Source organism: Podarcis raffonei, chromosome 6, assembly GCF_027172205.1.
Source record: "Podarcis raffonei isolate rPodRaf1 chromosome 6, rPodRaf1.pri, whole genome shotgun sequence".
NCBI classification, from domain to species: domain Eukaryota; kingdom Metazoa; phylum Chordata; class Lepidosauria; order Squamata; family Lacertidae; genus Podarcis; species Podarcis raffonei.
In genome coordinates, this window is record NC_070607.1 from 58,858,844 (window position 1) to 58,877,728 (window position 18,885).

The 18,885-nt window shown below is 42.2% G+C and overlaps 1 protein-coding gene across 4 annotated transcripts in view; it reads right to left on the bottom strand.

Annotated features, from left to right (window-relative positions):
* The window catches only part of DSTYK (dual serine/threonine and tyrosine protein kinase), a 39,631-nt gene that overhangs the window by 8,999 nt on the left and 11,747 nt on the right, over positions 1-18,885 (bottom strand). For 2 of the 4 annotated variants that reach the window (XM_053393294.1, XM_053393293.1), the window contains exons 2-9: positions 18,204-18,592; positions 5,667-6,330; positions 4,683-4,918; positions 4,297-4,380; positions 3,326-3,502; positions 1,618-1,747; positions 1,213-1,369; positions 523-655 (exon numbers count right to left, since the gene is read on the bottom strand). In XM_053393294.1, the coding sequence (XP_053249269.1) occupies positions 523-655; positions 1,213-1,369; positions 1,618-1,747; positions 3,326-3,502; positions 4,297-4,380; positions 4,683-4,918; positions 5,667-6,330; positions 18,204-18,592 (1,970 nt within the window). Of the gene's footprint in view, positions 1-522; positions 656-1,212; positions 1,370-1,617; positions 1,748-3,325; positions 3,503-4,296; positions 4,381-4,682; positions 4,919-5,666; positions 6,331-10,266; positions 10,291-18,203; positions 18,593-18,885 lie in introns of those variants that run through there. The other 2 variants (XM_053393296.1, XM_053393295.1) reach the window with 2 other exon arrangements.

Here is an 18,885-nt window from a genome sequence, read left to right on the forward strand (position 1 = left end):
GACTGAGCATCCTTAGTAGCTTTCCAGAGCTATGGAATAGTGAAGGTGTCATGGTTTGGGGGAGCAGGAGAAAGAGAAAATTGACTTGGCTGGACCTTTAACAACTTATAGTAGCCACAGTGACAGTTTGGGTACATGAGTGAACCTCTCCTCACTGAAATACACAGGCTTCAGGAGGCAAAAGGAAATATGCCATTGCCTTTTATAACTCTAAAGTCTTTGCCACCCTGTAATATGGCAATATAGGGCTAATCCAAGTGCTTTATAACACAGTTGGGGAATATTTCAGGTGGGTAGGAAACAAAAAGCCTGCAAAAACCTCCCCTCCCACAAGAACCCTAGAGCCTTGCAAGGCTTGTGTTCCATGCTGGCTAGAGGTCTGAAGAGGAGTACTTGTGTTATGAGTTGGGGATACTCTGCAACTTTTTATTATCTCCACTGATTCGAGTATAATGAAAAGCTACCAGAGATGATCAAATATTTACACTGTCCATTTTCCATTTAATTGTTTTAATTCCTCACCTTTAATCCTGTATAGAGGTCTCTGTGCAATTGTTCCATTATCAGTAGAACAGCAATGCTGGAACCTCCACCATACCCATAATCTATCACTGATCCATGAAGATCTACCAACCGCTCATGCTTTGGTAAAGATCTGGAGAAAGATGCAGCACAAGAGTCAAGAATAATGGATTTATGTCTTCTAAGGAGATAAGGCATTTCCCCCTAGTCCCCTGTTCTAGGAAAACATACAAGGCACACACCATTATTTCCAAATGACTATTCATGTTAACAGAATAACTGTGCAAGCTAGATATGCAATAGAAATGTGCAGTTTCAAGATATAGCAAATGCCAGCTTTCCCCAACTGCTGCACTTCCTAGGTGTTTTTGAACTGCAACCTTCCCATCCTAGGCCATTTATCATGCTAGCTGAGGCTGATTGAAGAATTAGGTTGCCTATGTCATCCTTCTCCAATATGGCATCCTCTAGATGATTGGCTAAAACTCCAGAGTATGAAGACAAGTATCAACTCAACATTGTTATTTTATATTGTCATGGTTTCAATTAAGAAGGTTCCAAATAGCCCTTTGTGCATACGTGAGAGGAATTTTGTGTCAGTCATCGGACTCCGTCAAACCACTGCTACAAAATATAGTTAAGCTGCCAGGTTAATGTATGTTTATTACGGAAGACTTTAATGCCACCTACCTCATATAGTGAAACTCAAGTGCAAGGTCATTCCAGTGCTTCTCATCTGGTGGAACAACAGATTTGAGGGCACAAGGGAAGTGGCCCCCCCAGGCATTGCACAAGTACACCACTCCATACTGCCCTCGGCCCAGCTCACGGCCTAGCTTTGGTTTACCTGAAATATAAGCACCTGCTTGTCAACTTGTTTTCTCTTTTTATTTTATTTTTAGCCAATTATTTTTTACTGGTTTCCCATAATTTTTATTGTCAACGTGTTTTCTATGTCCCTCCCTAGTAGCATGTATTCCTCCGGATTCATTCCCTCAGTGTGTCTGGAACAGTACAGAACAAGTCTCATTGTTTCATAAGAAAATTCTGGAAAGTCATCAATAAAATGAGATGTGCAGACAAGGCACTGCTCACCATGTAACAAAACATCCTGTAAGGACCTGCTTTCCAGTGAGAGGCGGGCAAGCCGAGGGGCATGGTCTTTTCGCACCTTCAACCAAAGATCTTCTGTCTTCTCCAGCCTGCCCGAGTGGCCAGCCTCTAGCTAACAAAACATAAGGCCAAATTTAAGTAAGGTTTTGCTGTCCTGCTGGTCACACCTAGAACTGAATTTCCATAACCTGCTCCCCTGTTTCCTCTTTGTTAAAGAATGAAACAGGTTCTCAGTTTGAAATGTTTGTTTTGTAGAGTATTCATTTCCATGGATTATAGAATCACAGAATTCTAGAGCCGGAAGGGACCACAAGAGGCATCTAGTCCAACCCTCCTGCAGTGCAGGAATCTTATTGCCCCAAACACCTGCATATTCATGTGATCATAGTCCATGGAGAATGTGCTAGGACATATTCTCTTTCTAAGCTGCTCTTCTGGAAAAAAAGCATGTAACATTTTTTTCCTTGTGAAAAAACCCTCTATGAACTACATGGATGGAATGCTGTGATAAATGTTCCCTTTGCGAAGCATTTCAGCTTGCTAAAGGTAAAGGTACCCCTGCCTGTACGGGCCAGTCGCGTCCGACTCTAGGGTTGCGTGCTCATCTCGCTCAAGAGGCCGTGAGCCGGCGCCGTCCGAAGACACTTCCGGGTCACGTGGCCAGCGTGACGAAGCTGCAGCTGGCGAGCCAGCACCAGCGCAGCGCACGGAAACGCCGTTTACCTTCCCGCTATAAAGCGGTCCCTATTTATCTACTTGCATTTAAGGGTGCTTTCGAACTGCTAGGTGGGTAGGGGCTGGGACCGAACGACGGGAGCTCACCCCGCCGCGGGGATTCGAACCGCCGACCATACGATCGGCAAGTCCTAGGCACTGAGGTTTTACCCACAGCGCCACCGAAACAATTTCCCCTCTCCTCCTCCCACACACTGTTCTGTGGGTTCCCCAAACCCCGAAGAACCAATTTCAGAGGGTGTAAGGATGAACAGGAGGATTGGGGAGGAAATCCTTATCGCACTAGTGGAAGCCGTTAGGTTAAGAGCTCATTAGGAGAATCCTGCCCTAAGATTTTCAGGTCACGTTATTGGAATATATTGCCCAACATGGGGCTTGAACTCACAACCCTGAGATTAAGAGTCTCATGTTCTACCAACTGAGCTATCCACAGCCCTTGTGTTGCCTTATTAGTTTAGCAAAACTATATAAAAAGGTGCAGTTTCTCATCAACAGAGGTTCATAGTACCTAGGAAGGCAGAGAAAAGGCAGCACTCTCAACTTCTCCATAGGTTTCAGAGACCACTACTATAGCTGACTCATTTAGTTCTTTAAAGCTCAACATGACACTGCCAAAAAGGGCACATTCTCAGGCACTTTTGTGAGTTGGAGAATGAACCCTATTGTGTGGTCACTTCCACCTCTATCACCATTAAAATGCCCCTAGAAGAAGCAATTGCAATAATGACCCAATGGTCCTCCAGTCCCATAGAACAAGAACTGCTAGTGTTTTTATAGGCATTTTTGCCCATCTTAAAAAGTCAGAAGAAACAGCAGAGCATCTGTGTGGCTTCTTCTTCTTCTTCTTCTTTTAGTGGCAAGGAGTAGAGAGAGGATAGGCAGGCAATTGTCAATTATTTGAAAAATGGTTAAGTTTCATCTAAAGAGAATTGCAATGAACAACAATCCAACTGACCTGTCGCAAGGAAGCTGCAAAAGCATCATGAGAAATGTATAGTCTTGTTCGGAACTGGCTACAGATGCTCTTGGCCAGCCTTGATGCGCTGAGACTCTCAATGGCATCCTGAGCTACTTTCCTTTTCCACTCTGTGGTGATAGCTGGTGGGCTCACCCAAGTAATCCGCTGTATTATCTGAATAAGACATATGTCTCATTGTCAAAACTCAAGCATTAAAAAGTCTACTTTCAGTTTCACCTGCCCAAGGTAGGGCATGTGATGGTATTTCTTCTCTCCCCAACAGCTTGCCATGTGCACCCCAAACCTTCACAGGAGGGTTATGAGACCCTCTGGAGCACATTTCAGCTGAGTTGTGGGAGAAGAATAGAAACAGCACACCCAGTTGTGTAAATAAATTTCTGCTGTGCAAGCAGGTAGACATCATTAGATGTCACCCACCATACAGGCCAAATAACAAGAAAATCAGAATAATGGGGAATGAGCGAATGAGAATACAAGTTGTTTGTTTGCAATTGTGGTATGGGTATGTGGGTGATATTGCAGCATTTTTACCACATTCTTCAGCTGAAAGTGCTCCCAAAGCCACTGACATTCAGGCAATTTAAACAGGATGGCCTGCAGGTTTATAAAAACAAACCAGCATACGTACAAAAATACAACATACAAGGAAAAAGGAATAGGAAAGGAGGAGGAAAAAAGCAAAACCATGTGCCAATTCTTAAACAGTAGTTCTTGTAATGACCAACTAGAATGGAGATTCTTTATGGAGCTGGAATTTCAGCAGAGCTGATAGAATAAGCCCTGCTTCCAATCTTCCCTATTAAGGCAGCTTGCTGGAATGACTGCTAACATTGTCAGTTGAGGGACAGAGAGACTCAAAGGATGGTACAGACAAAGGCAGATCTACCAAAGATAAGGTCCCATTACAGTTACTAGGAGAGAGCTTTTACGATCAGAATATTTAATACCTGCTTGATTTGTTCCCATAGCATTCTAGATACTGTTGAACCGGAGTGAAAGGTGATCTCAACATTGTAGGCTGCATTCAGTATCTATAAGCAGAAAATATATTAAATAAGCCACTGAAAACTGAAGGAATTGCTTATTCGGTAGATTAAGCAAACAAATATAATACCTTAAAAGCAAGTGTCTTCATTTGTAATCTGGAAGAATTGCAATGAGCTCAAATTCTTTCCTTAAATTACAACTTAAAGCAAAAATCTGTTTGGCGCCATAACACAAAAGATATCAAATTATTTTACCAATTCACTTTGTCACCACTGATTACAGGCTACAGCCAACATTCTAGAAACTGATCTGCAATACCAGGTCAGTAATTTTGCATTACTTTTACCTGCTTTAGATAGTTGCTTGTGATATGTACTGTAACATCTTGCTGAGATTTCTCCAGACTCTTTAGACATCTTTCCAGAGTTCCCACAAAGCTCTCCCGCAGATAGTCCACAGAATTTATCAACTTGTTGGCAACTGCTTGGTTTAACCGTGATATTATCAGTTCTTGGATTTGCTTAATGCAACATTTAACATCTCTGGAACTAATAGGCTCTCCATTTTCAGGAACTATAATATCTAGAGGGAACAGAAGGAAATCCAAGATTGAAAAGAAGCATAATTTCACAATTCCAGCATATTAGCAGCCACCCAGAACTAGTGTACAGTAAATTTAATGACTAAAGTGCAAAGAAAGCCTCACTAGCTGGACTGGATTGGTTCTGAAATACTGCAATAAATTAATCACTTTGATCCTTTGATGTCAATGGGGAGCTAAGCATTGGCTTAAATCTTTCTAATTTAATTCAGTGTGACAAGATGTAATCTTATACCATGTACCTGGGAATAAGCCCCCCTGAATGCAACAGGATTCACCTCTGAGTAGAAATATATAAAATTGTGTTGTTTTAAGTGTTTATACCCAGGTTGGGTCACACTTTTGATTACAGTTATAAAACTGTATTCAAGAGATGTTTACAAGCTTTTAAGACAATCAAATCTTGTTCACTTGGATACAAATATCTGCAAAGTTTGACTAAAGTTTAGCTAAACATATTATGCTACTCTATGCTGACATTCCTTACAGATTATTGGGGTGGGGGGAGAAATCTGGTGAAGAATTTCACTATACAACGGCTTGCTCAGAGTTGAAGTGCATGCACGCAGCAGGTGAAAGAAGTTGAAAACAGAGGTAGCTGACCCACAGCCTCCAGTTCTTGTTGGACTAAACCCCTCATCGTCTCTGACCCCTGGCCATGCTGACTGATACTGATAGGAGTTGGAGTCCAACAACATTTTTAAGGCTTTTGGTTTTTCCGGAAATTACCTTTGAATTCCATATTAGCAGCATCTTCCAGCAGTTCTTCTTTCATGTTATTGAGAGTCTCAATGATCATGTCCTTCATCTCCTCTTGTTTGCGGTTAGCTATGAGCATCAGAGATTCATACAGCTCGTTCTCTTTTTTCCGTGTGTACTCTAGACGCTTTGGAGTGATCTGAAGGTCTCGTTGCATATCAAAGGCCTGGTTGATGAAAATGTCCAGGCAACGGCAGTGGACTAGGTTCAAGACGGTCGCTGCATCCACCAAGCGCTGCTGCAGCACCTGCCTGGAGAAAGTGCTAAGAAGACGGATCTTATCCGATTGTTCCACCAGCATGCTCTGGGCTTTGGCATCAGAGCTGGGAGCTCCACAGCTGCAATGGTTTGTACTAAGGTAGCCTAAATCCAGCAGCTGCCGGTAAAGGGACGACTTTTCATTCTCCGCATTCTGAGGGGATATCAGTTCAGCACCCAAATTTGGCACTTTGAAAAAGAAGACGGGCAGAGAGAATTTCTCTTTAATCTCCTGCAGTTCATTCACATCCAGCGTGGAGAGTTCTGCCTCACTGATAGCAAACGTGATGACTGGAAGGAAATGGTTCACGTATTCTCCCAAAGTGACTTCGGCTGACTGGAATCCCTGACAAGGAGCTACCACAATGTCCACTTCCTATAGGCAGCAAAAGAAATAGGATTTTAACATTAAGTCTGTAGCAACCCGAGCTTTGCAGCTGGCACTCCACCCATTCTTCATCTACAACAAGAAACCTCCCCTACCTGCATTCAAGTGGAATTGGAGAAAGACGCAAACCACTTATGTATTTCCTTTTGTTTTTAATGAAGAAATTCAGAAAATGCTTCTAAATGAGAAGAAGAAAAAATAATTCTTTTCAGGGCTGCCTTTCCCAAATCTAGTGCCCTCAATAAGTTTTGGACTCCCAGATCTCATGGCCAATTATCAGGGATGGTAAATTACATAATCCAAGAACAGTTGAAGGGCACTTGGGTCAGTAAGACTGGGGGCGATTTTTAAAACCCTATGTGCAAAAGGCCCTTTTTTCATTCCTATGGGTTTTGTTTTTTAAACAAGTCTAAGCACTCCACCCCCACCCACCCCTTGGCAAGGTACAAAGAGCAAACACGAAACCAGCAACAAGAATGTGACCTAATTCCTCTAGAACAGTGGTTGAGAACTGGCGGTCCCTGGACCCCTGGGAGTCTGCATAACCTACCCAGGTGGTCTGTGGCACCATTCACATAACAAAAACTATCACACAGATATCAAAACTTTCAAAAGTAGGAGGGTCCATGGCTTGGCGTTTGAAAAACAGGGTCCACAGTACTTAGCCAATCGGGAACTACTGCCTAGAAGGCTATCCAGCGAAGCAACTGATCAGTGTTTTATACTCCCAGTGTGCCAGATAGTTAGGCCTAGATTTTAATGAGGCCATAAACCTGCATATATTCTACAACTCTACACCACTTCAGACTGCAGGATACAGGCTCATAATGGAAGGCTTTTCCGCAACACATTCTCCCAAACATCCACTTTTCTAAACAGAGGGAAGTTTCTGTATAGAGAAGCATCAGTCTAAGCAGTCATGTACATTCTGAACTGGTACAACTGAGACATAGGTTTATGGTTATGGAAATTTAACTAGGCAGATGATGTGGTAAAGCCGAGAGAAAAATTAAGAAATATTTAAGTGAGAATTAGGCCTTAGCCCCTCCTTGAATTCAAGCACTTGCCAGGTCCATAACTTTTGAAATCCCCTCCGATGACTCCCATTCAATTAAGCCCTTTACACCATGCATTTGATATTCTGTAAACTGCCTTGTGCTTCTTTGATCCAGATATTTTTTATAAGTACATGAACAGTTAAATGCTGTAATAGCTTCTGAGATACCCTTCCTGAGTCAGTTAATATCTGCTTGAGCTTTAGATATACAGTATTATTTTACCTCAGACACAGCAATTCATTATACACAATCCTAGGCACACTCAGCGCCTCCAATATGCTTCCCAGAAGAAACCAGGAGCATGTTAGGTATTTTTCTAGGTATTTGTCACAGCGTCTAATTTGAGGTATGTTCGATATTCTGGATAGAGAGCCAAGTAATAATAAATATGTTAAAAATAAGATCTATGCTATGAGTTACACACAAATTATGTCAGTTATGGCCAAGTATCCATAAGTACACATTTGTATAAAATTGACCTCCTTGTGCCCTAAATGTCCTTCTGAGGGAACTGCTGCTTCAAATAGCATCATCGCTTCTTCGGCCAGCCTTGCAGCCTTAAATTACCATTATGGAAACTTAACTAGGCAGATGAATTGGTAAAGGCATAAGGAAAATCAAGAGGCATCTTAGAGGGAAAGTTGTTTTAAGCACTCATGGGGTCTGGCACATTAATCTTTTCAATATCAATTAAACAGCAAACGTTTAGATTCCCACACAAAACTGCCAAAGCTGTAGCTAAGGCATGAGCAAGATCTGTCAACAGCTGACAGAGGAATTATGATAAAAGTTATAAAGCCACTACTAATTCACTACTAGGCTTAATTTTTTTATTTAAAAAAAAATCCTAGCAAGTTTCAGCTATTCCATGTATCGCTAGATCCTCCCAAATTCCCTTTCTGTTACTTCCAAAACAAACATTTAACATTGGTTTGCCTGTTATGACTGTCATGGGACTCCCAAGCATGGAAACACAAAAACTGATGTGGTCAGACAAGAGTGCAAGTTAAAGAGTAAAATTGGATGTGCAAATCAACATTCAGCATGCGAGATGACTCACGCGGATGGCAGTAAACAAAGGAGGAAACCAATGCTGTCTCTAGGAGACATAAAGGAGAGAAAAGTTAGAAAAGATATGTCTCAACTAATAAGAACAACTAATCTTGCTTAGGCAACAGTTAATGCCTTGCTGCTGGGTATTTTTCTGCTAGATAGCCTTTATCTGTGATTTCCTTCTAGAGTCTGCAGCTCCTCACAGAAGGCAGCAGAGATGTTATGCAAGAAGGTTCACCTTTAACAATAAACCCTCCAAGCTGGAAGCTCATTTTTGCAACTGACCTCTTTGATTCTCTTCATTTCACTGAAGGGAAGTACGTCAAGAATCGCATTTAAACATGATTTCGAGGTATCAAATTCAGTATGTACATTAAGTGAACTTTTTTAAAAAAAGTTCAATGTTTAGGCATGCGGTAGTGGCTTCAGAGGAAAATAATCATCTCTAGGGCTACAACGCTTAATAGATTAAAAAATAATCAGAGACTGAATCAAAGATGCCTGATTAATCAAGCAGATTTATATTTAAACACAATGTCTACAGAGCAGCATTCAATTAGCTCATTCTGTAAGTGAACAAATTTCTCCTTGCTCAATGGAACTTCTCTTTCCCCTTCCTGCATGTTCCCCGCTGAGCAAATCCATTCTGCAGGGTTGGAGAAACCCCTAGAACAGGTTTAGAGGGCACACAGAAGGTAGCTGTTGAGTCAAATGCCCCCAAATTGTTAAAAATAATAATACTAATCATCTTGAGCTTTAATTCAGAGCTAAAACCTTTGCAGACTTGAAGATAAAACATGCAATCCTGGTAGTCTAATTCTCTTTAAAGCAAAATGTTCAAAAGTCCGTCATTACATTTTGGTCTTGATGCCCGCCAAACATAATTTCCTTAGCACAATGTTTGAATCATTTCATCTTACTCTAGATAGGTCAGCCTTACTTCATGATTCTATGCCCATGACATTTTTCCTGTATGCATGAATCTCTCACACATCTTTGTGCACATGTATACATACATATTTAGAAACAGCAGCTGGATAGTCTGTCTCCCAATAGTTGATTGGTCAGTCCACAACTCATAATAGGCAAGGAAGATTCACATTTGTATTGACTGGGTAAAACTAGTTCCTTCCTCTTCCAAGAGAATACAATGTATGCATGGATGTCCAGAGACCAAGCTAATACAGTGGTACCTCGGGTTACATACGCTTCAGATTACAGATGCTTCAGGTTACAGACTCCGCTAACCCAGAATAGTACCTTGGGTTAAGAACTTTGCTTCAGGATGAGAACAGAAATCGCGTGGCGGTGGCACGGCGGCAGTGGGAGGCCCCATTAGCTAAAGTGGTGCTTCAGGTTAAGAACAGTTTCAGGTTAAGAACGGACCTCCAGAACGAATTAAGTACTTAACCCGAGGTACCACTGTACTCAGCTGGTTTCACTTTGCTGAGTGCTGAAATGAGGCAAAAGAGAGAGGAAGACAGGGCTATTCTGAAACAGTAGAAATGTATGCTGTGAGATTAACACATGGACAGGAGAAGGCACAAGGCTCAGCCCATAGCAAACCAAAAAGCGCCTGGGGTTGAGGCTTGGCTTTTGCATCTTAAAGCAGCACACAGCAAAGGCCATTAGAAGAGAACACAGAAAGTGCAGTGTGCTTGCTCTCATTCAATTTTCTCTTGTAATTTACTTATTCTCCTTATTCCATGTAAGCTTTCTAAGCTTTCCTTTGAGTCAAAACTTGGGTCCTGCACTCTTAAGGAGTAAGAAACAGATCTGGCCAGCTGAAGTACAAGGGGGTGTCCCAACTCACCATAGGAGCAATGATCCATTCCAGTTCTTTGCAGATATCCTGAAAAGGTTCTGGAGAAGAACATAGAACATCAGGCTTCAGAGGAGCTTTTTTTTTCTGTCCCAGGGTGGATGGGATCAGAAACTAAAAGCTTAGTGGATGGCAGGTCAAAACTAGCTTGGAGGAAAAGCAGGGCAATGAAGGGCTATCCGAGAGCATCACATTTTCCTACATGGAAGGACACATCAATGATTCCTTGGTTGAATTTATATGAATTACATAATGAAACCCCACAAATATTAATGTATTAGAAGCTAAATGTTGCATAACTATATTGGGTCTTAAGCAAGCCCACACAGAGCTTGTCTGAGGCCCAGGACAGGAGTTTTGTTAGAATAAAGATATGAACTCAAACAAAAAAAGCAGCTGGTCTGTGGCCGGCTTAGGCCTCTGAGGTCCAGGGCAAGTGAAGCTGGCTGCCCCCACTCTGCACGGGCCTGGTCTTAAGTATGCCCTTGGCTTATTTTCTATTAAGAAAATCAGGCGTAACAAAATTAGCAGGGATCTAATGGTCAAAAATCAGTTAACTAGAAGTTAAGGAATCTCCCATCCAGAGATATCCCATTTTATATATTATTCTGTAATTTATTCCAAAGAAACACAAGTCTTTGAAATTATACCTAATGGAAAAAGAATGCACTATTATTAAATATATTTTCAAAACATCAAAATAGCTTTTAGTGATATTTGCAAGTATGATAACCACAATTTCCTTTTCTCTAATAATATTTTCTTGCTGGAAAGGTGTTAGAATCTGTAAATGGACCAGAAAGTGAACAAAATGTGAAGGCTTGCTTGCTGGAAGGATTGAAAAAGGCCTACCTAGAGTTGTCAAGACTTTTTAAAATAAGGTTGAACAAAGACAGATGAAACCAGCAACAAATTTGAAGCTTTAAAAAGGCAACAGGAATATACAGATAGGGGCTTTAATACATATTGCCTCTAATCTACAGATTATTTGCCCGCAACAGTCACACATAACATAGACAGGGATGCACACCTACATCTGAATCATTACAAAAAAATATTTTCCTTCCAGTAGCACCTTAAAGACCAACTAAGTTAGTTCTTGGTATGAGCTTTCGTGTGCATGCACACTTCTTCAGATACTGAATCATTGATGTATTAAAAAAGAAACTGCTTTAAACTATGGGCTTATCCTGCTAGACCGGCATACATTCATCGAAAGCTTTTAAGGAGAAGAATTTCAAGACTGTTTATATATGATAAATGATAAAAATGCAAAAGGAAGCACTTCAGAAAATACCGTATTTTTTGCTCTATAAGACTCACTTTTTCCCTCCTAAAAAGTAAGGGGGAATGTGTGTGCGTCTTATGGAGCGAATGCAGGCTGCGCAGCTATCCCAGAAGCCGGAACAGCAAGAGGGATTGCTGCTTTCACTGCACAGCGATCCCTCTTGCTGTTCTGGCTTCTGAGATTCAGAATTTTTTTTTTCTTGTTTTCCTCCTCCCAAAACTAGGTGCGTCTTGTGGTCTGGTGCGTCTTATAGAGCGAAAAATACGGTACTTGAGTGGCTCTAAAAGAAGAGCAGACATTCACATATGGCAGGAAAGGCTAATTAACAAAATGTTTTTTAAAAATGTGCTACAATAATGAGATACAGAATGCCGCATTTCCTATGAATGTAAAATATTCCCAATTGTGAATAATGTTTTGTGCTCCCAGACAGGATGTTGGTCTTGAACTTAATAGTTAGAACAGAAGTAGCTGCTGAAATGAGATATGTGCAACACTAGACGCAGAAAGGGAGGTAACTTTCTTTTACACAGATAAGGGGAAAACCATTCGAAAACAACTGGGAGCAGCTCGCTGAATAAAAAGATAGAAGCAGAATGAAAATTCAGATACTGTACTATGAAACTGACATAAGTTCTGGAAAGCAGTTTAGTATTGCCACTTGGATGCCAACTAGTTAATCTGAAGAGAAACAAAACCTTAAGTTTATAACAGAGGTGCATATATCAATGGGAAAATAATTCTTAAATACAGAAATATGAGTGGGATGTGCAACAAAAAGCTGTTTCGTATCCTCAGCTCCTAACAGAATTCCAGAAAACCTGGAGCGGGGGGACAGCGAGACGGGAGACAAATTAAAGAGGACACCTTTTGTCTCTCCCACCCTAATGAAACTTTCCCCTACTGTTCAAGTGCTTTATTGATTCCCCTCCAGAATCTGCACCTCCAGGACACAAGTTGTTGTTAGGGGCTTGAGCAGGCCAATCCACTTCTCCCCAAATTCTTCTTACCTCCTACTTCAACCACACACAATTACTCTCAGCATCTCCTGGTTCCTAGAGGCCACTGAACATACCTCAGTCCTTCAGCTATTTTAGTTTCACCCCTCAATTTATAAACTAGTATGTCTGCATACCAGGGGCATCAGAGGTATTCAGTAATCACTACTGTACAGTAATGTGGGCTGTCCCATTCCTCTACCAAACTGATAGGGACAGTGCTACTAAACATAGCATTAAAAAGAATGATGCCTCTATACATTTAGATCATATCTGTATGATCGTTAAATACAAAACTGTAATAAAGCAATATAAAAATTAGGACAAAAATGAAGTCAACAGACTAGTAGTCCAACAAAACTTGGGGTGTTTTAACTATGGACTGGTCCTGCAAAATCACCTCCTTTGAAAGTACTGGATTCTCTTGTAGTACCTTTTAAAGCTTTTAATTTTTTTGCTAACTTTCTTATTTGCTACTCATACTGCGCTCCCCTCCCTAAATGGAACTTACTATACTATTGGTAAAGTTAGATGCCCCACATGCAGGAGTATTAACTGAAATGAAGGAAGGGCTGGAGCTACAGAGTTCCTACAGATGTGAGAGAATCCTGACACAATAACTCTTTTATAAGTTCTTTCACTGATAATGGATTTAATAATAATAATAATAATAATAATTTATTATTTATACCCCGCCCATCTGGCTGGGCCTCCCCAGCCACTCTGGGCGGCTTCCATAGAAACCAAAAATACAGTAAAATATCACACGTTAAAAACTTCCCTGAACAAGGCTACCTTAAGATGTCTTCTGAATGTCAGGCAGTTGTTTATCGCTTTGACATCTGCTGGAAGGGCGTTCCACAGGGCGGGCGCCACTACCGAGAAGACCCTCTGCCTGGTTCCCTGTAGCTTTGCTTCTCGCAATGAGGGAACCGCCAGAAGGCCCTCGGCGCTGGACCTCAGCGTCCAGGCAGAATGATGGGGGTGGAGATGCTCCTTCAGGTATACTGGACCGAGACCGTTTAGGGCTTTAAAGGTCAGCACCAACACTTTGAATTGTGCTCGGAAACGTACTGGGAGCCAATGTAGGTCTTTCAAGACCGGTGTTATATGGTCTCGGCGGCCGCCCCCAGTCACCAGTCTAGCTGCCGCATTCTGAATTAGTTGTAGTTTCCGAGTCACCTTCAAAAGTAGCCCCACGTAGAGTGCATTGCAGTAGTCCAAGCAGGAGATAACCAGAGCATGCACCACTCTGGCGAGACAGTCCACAGGCAGATAGGGTCTCAGCCTACATACCAGATGGAGCTGGTAAACAGCTGCCCTGGACACAGATTTGACCTGTGCCTCCATGGACAGCTGTGAGTCCAAAATGACTCCCAGGCTGCGCACCTGGTCCTTCAGGGGCACAGTTACCCCATTTAGGACCAGGGAATCCTCCACACCTGCCCGCCTCCTGTCCCCCAAAAACAGTACTTCTGTCTTGTCAGGATTCAACCTCAATCTGTTAGCCGCCATCCATCCTCCAACCGCCTCCAGACACTCACACAGGACCTTCACCGCCTTCACTGGTTCTGATTTAAAAGAGAGGTACAGCTGGGTATCATCCGCATACTGATGAACACCCAGCCCAAACCTCCTGATGATCTCTCCCAGCGGCTGCATGTAAATGTTGAAAAGCATGGGGGAGAGGACAGAACCCTGAGGCACCCCACAAGTGAGAGCCCAGGGGTCTGAACACTCATCCCCCACCACCACTTTCTGAACACGGCGCAGGAGGAAGGAGCGGAACCACTGTATGACAGTGCCCCCAGCTCCCAGCCCCTCAAGACGGTCCAGAAGGATGTTATGGTCGATGGTATCAAACGCCACTGAGAGATCCAGCAGAACTAGGAAACAGCTCTCACCTTTGTCCCTAGCCCGCCGGAGATCATCAACCAGTGCGACCAAGGCAGTTTCAGTCCCATGATGAGGCCTGAATCCCGACTGGAAGGGATCCAAATGGTCCACTTCTTCCAGGCGTGCCTGGAGTTGTTCGGCAACTGCTCGCTCAATCACCTTGCCCAAGAATGGAAGATTTGAGACTGGGCGATAGTTGGCCATCGTGGCCGCATCTAAAGATGGTTTTTTAAGAAGCGGTTTAATAACAGCCTCTTTCAGCGGGTCTGGGAAGGCTCCCTCATGGAGGGAAGCATTCACCACCCCATGAAGCCCATCGCCCAGTCCTTCCCGGCTAGCTTTTATAAGCCAGGATGGGCAAGGATCCAGGAGACAGGTGGTTGGTTTCACTCGTCCAAGCAGCTTGTCCACATCCTCAGAGGTAACAGATTGGAATTGATCCCACTCAACTTGACTAGACAGAACTCTAGCACTCTCCCGCCCCGGCCCTGCTCCCACGGTGGAGTCTACTTCTTCCCGAATCTGAGCGATTTTATCTGCAAAAAACTTTGCAAAATCATTGAGTCCGATAAGTAATTTTAAGGGATTGCTGTTGTGTTGTTTTATTTTCTTAATTCTAATGTTTGGTACTGGTGGTATATAATAGTTGTTGCTCTTCAAACCAGATTTGAAATTACAGAATTCAACAACAAATTCTATTAATTTTACAACATGCATTATTATCCTGAAGACCAAGACTGAAATTTAAGTTGCTCATTTCCTTTACCTAGCTAGATGCCTCCTGCACACTGCAAATCTCTCTATGAGTAAGGTCTAACACAGTTCTCAATAAATATGCATAGAATATATTGATATTTTCAGAGGAGATACAACATTGTTATGATTGGGTTCAACTTATGTTCAGGTTTAAGTTATTTTATCTTTTATTTAAAACTTAACCGTCACTCTCCACAACAGTTTTCAGTGTATTCTAAGGCCACACTAAATTTCAATAGACTTAATTCAGACTCAAAATGTTGGCTCATGGTGGTCAATAAAATGTGTAAAACTAATTGCACAAGTGGATAAAGGAACGTTAGTATTACTGTATTTCTATTTATGAATAACTTTGTAGGTGCCAGCCCTGTTAAAAATAACATTTCCATCTTCTGTCACACTTTCTATCAGATCACGTCGTATTTGATTAAAGAATACACTGTGAAAGATAGGCTATGTACGCCACACAACAAACAGAATCTTTAACTATCAAACCCTTTTCTTATCAATGCAAGAGAACCTGCCTGACAAACCGGCAGCCATCTTTTTGTATCTGATGAATGAGGCGTTTGTTTACAAAGGTCCATTTCTCAGTTCGTTAAGATTTGGAGGCTTACATAAAGCTGCCACTTATATCATAAAGTGGAGTCTGGGATAGTGCTCAACTTTCATTCTAACTGGTTAATTCTTGCTTCTTGATTAGTCTAACCTGCCTGACATAATTACTGCAATTGTATGGTGTGCAAATTTTATTTTGGAACCTGAAGTCCACCTGGTATGGATTTTAACTTCCTGTGTCACACAGAGGGGATGGCTGTGTATAATTCTATCTAGACTGCCTTTCCTTTCTAGAGCTCCCAACGAAGTGAATTAGCATTTAGATTACTGTGCAGATGTGTTTCTTATTGGCAGCCATTAAATACTACAGTAGAATTGGAACCCATTTCCTATAGCCTTTCTACTTATTTTGCCTGGTGCCATTATTCTACATAGTAAGACAATAGGATTTATTTCAAAACTGTCATTAGTTTTAAAGCAATTCATTTCACTAGAAACTCCTGAATTTAAACATTTATCCAAACTTTTAAACATGAACATGGCACCAGTGTTGCCCTCAAACTACAGCAGAAGAGGATTGGTGCTAAAGGACCCAAGCAAGCTGTGGGAGGTATGAAGCCTAAGGTGGTAGACAGCACAATATGTTAGAATGTACAACTTATTTACTGGCACACAATTTCCACCTCACAATTTCCATGCTTTTAAAGCAATCATGGATTTGCAAAAGCCCCAATGCTTTTTTCAATTGACTTTTTAAAAATGTGGATTATGTCCGTTTTTAAAATTTATACCATGCCTCTCCTTATGGTGGAAGTATTTCCTTGTTACCACTCATTGAAGCTTGCAAATTACGAAATAGGAAGATCCCTCCCTGTAATTAGATATGCAGTTTTCACATATAAGATGTAAATGTTAACTTCCCCTGTTTAAAAATTTCATTTGTAAGAAGGAGTTTTTCACAGTGGCTCTCCTACACAGAACAGAGGAAACAGTCCTGTGCCACTCCTTACAAATTAATCCGAGTGGCTGTTTTCATCTGATTTGTCCTAGATATATCTGGAGCCTAACAAAGAAATCTTTGTCACTGGTTTGAAAAGTTTATGAGAGATATTTGAGCTGCCCTGTGTTAGCTGACCTATTAAAAAAAAAAAGAGCAAGGCAGACATATTCAGTTGAAGTACACAAAACCAAATTCAACACTCGGAGCATACACTCACAAACATTCAGAACAAAGTTATACTCAGGAACAGACAGGCTGGCAAACCCTCGAGGGGTAGTGGTATCGTGAACATGACTCACACGGGAGGCAAGAATCCCAAGTAAAAGGAACCCTTTCAAACATTACCTCCCCTACACTTGCCCTGAGCTACAGAATGCACTAGATAAGTATTTCGACTTTGAAGTCAAGGGATGGAGAGAGAAGAACATAGTATCCATTCTATTTAGTTTTAGAACAGGGGTTGGCAATGTTTATCTTGCTGGATCGGTCCCACGAAGATCCCTTCGTGGGCTGGATCATGTGCACAGATGCAATTTCCAGTGCTGCGGAAGCGAGTCCCTGCGCTGCGCTGGTTTAGCGCAGTGCGCGAGCAGGCAGCTCAGTTTGGGGGCAGCTCGTGGGCCGTTCAAACAACCTCCACTGGCCGCTTCCGGCCCATGGACCTTAGGTTGCTGAGCCCTGTTTTAGAAGGACTCCTTAATGCTAATTACAACAATTCAAGAAAAAAATTCGGTGAAGACAAGGGTAACTATTTAGGCATGTCTGCCCCTTCTTCAGGGTATCTGGCTGTGTATGGGTTGGCCCTATGCTACCAAGAATCCTCCCACAATCCCTGGAGCAGGTTTTGCATAATAGAGCCCCCCCCCCCACTCCTAGATGGAGGACAGAGGAGCATAAACCATCAGCACTTATTTCACAGGTACATATGACTGTCATTTCAGATTCAAAGCCAGGAGGAAGCTGGGTTCAACACAGGGCCCAAGGTGCCACTGTAAGCACTGTGCTTTATTACCATGTCTGTCTACACCCTCAGATACTTTGCAGAAATCTAAGCAAGTTTATACAATCACAGGTCCGGCACCTGGGCTGTAGGAAAAGCAAATGAGTATGGGCAAAACCAGCAGTCAGGGGAAGAGTTAAAGCTTCACTGCTGCAAACTGCACCCTCCGCCCCTCAATCATCCACAGCAGCAGTCAGACTTCAAACAAGAACCACTGGGTTGAGGCAGAACATGTGGTATCCGCCCTCAGAAGTCTTTAGGAATGCAGACAAACTCTGTTCTACTTCTAGGACTCCTCTAGTTTCTATGTAGAATTTACTCAACTAAACGTAGGTGCAAAATATTCATTAAAATGCTTCATGCCAACGCTCCCTTTCTCATTAAGTTTATACAGGGCAGGGCAAGTACATACACACTGGATCTCGTCAGTACCTGTAATAAAGTGTGATTCAGTGTAACCTCCAGCTCTGCAATCTGGTGTGCGAGATCTTCATTATCGCAGTGGATTTCTAAGTCCTCTTCTGGTATTGTTTCCCATCTGCCTTGATGAGCTGCCAAGTTGTGAACCAATTCATACTGTCCTGGAAGAGCCAAACTAATCCGTGTTTGTCTTCCATGTGTGAAGCGAATTCGACGCCTCTTACAGTTCTCCTCACTGCTAACTTTGGAGGTCGGTAGCAGTCTTTCACCCAAAAGCATGTTGACTAACTGACATTTGGCATTGCAGTTCTGACCAAAGATTAAAAGGCATGGGTGACAGCTTACTGTCAGCTGAAGATACTCCTCTTCACGCCGGGGAAAGGCAATAGAGCTCAGGTGCCCTAAAAAAGGCAAAAAAGAAGTTATTAGCAATTATATTCTGAAGTGACCTATGGAGCTTCAAAAGGATTCTATAGCTCTATGTCAGTACAGAATGAGACATTCCAAACTCTGACTTGAAAAATATTTTTGCACAGGAGTGGGCAGCTAAGACTGAGGGTATCACAAAGAGAACTGAATATGGAGCAATGGTCACTCATTCCAGGAACCAAGATTACCTTCTTCCCGCATTCCCAGCCCAAATGACATTTTAGGCAGCAGGGACAGAAGAAGCAATGCAGTTTGCCACCAAGAA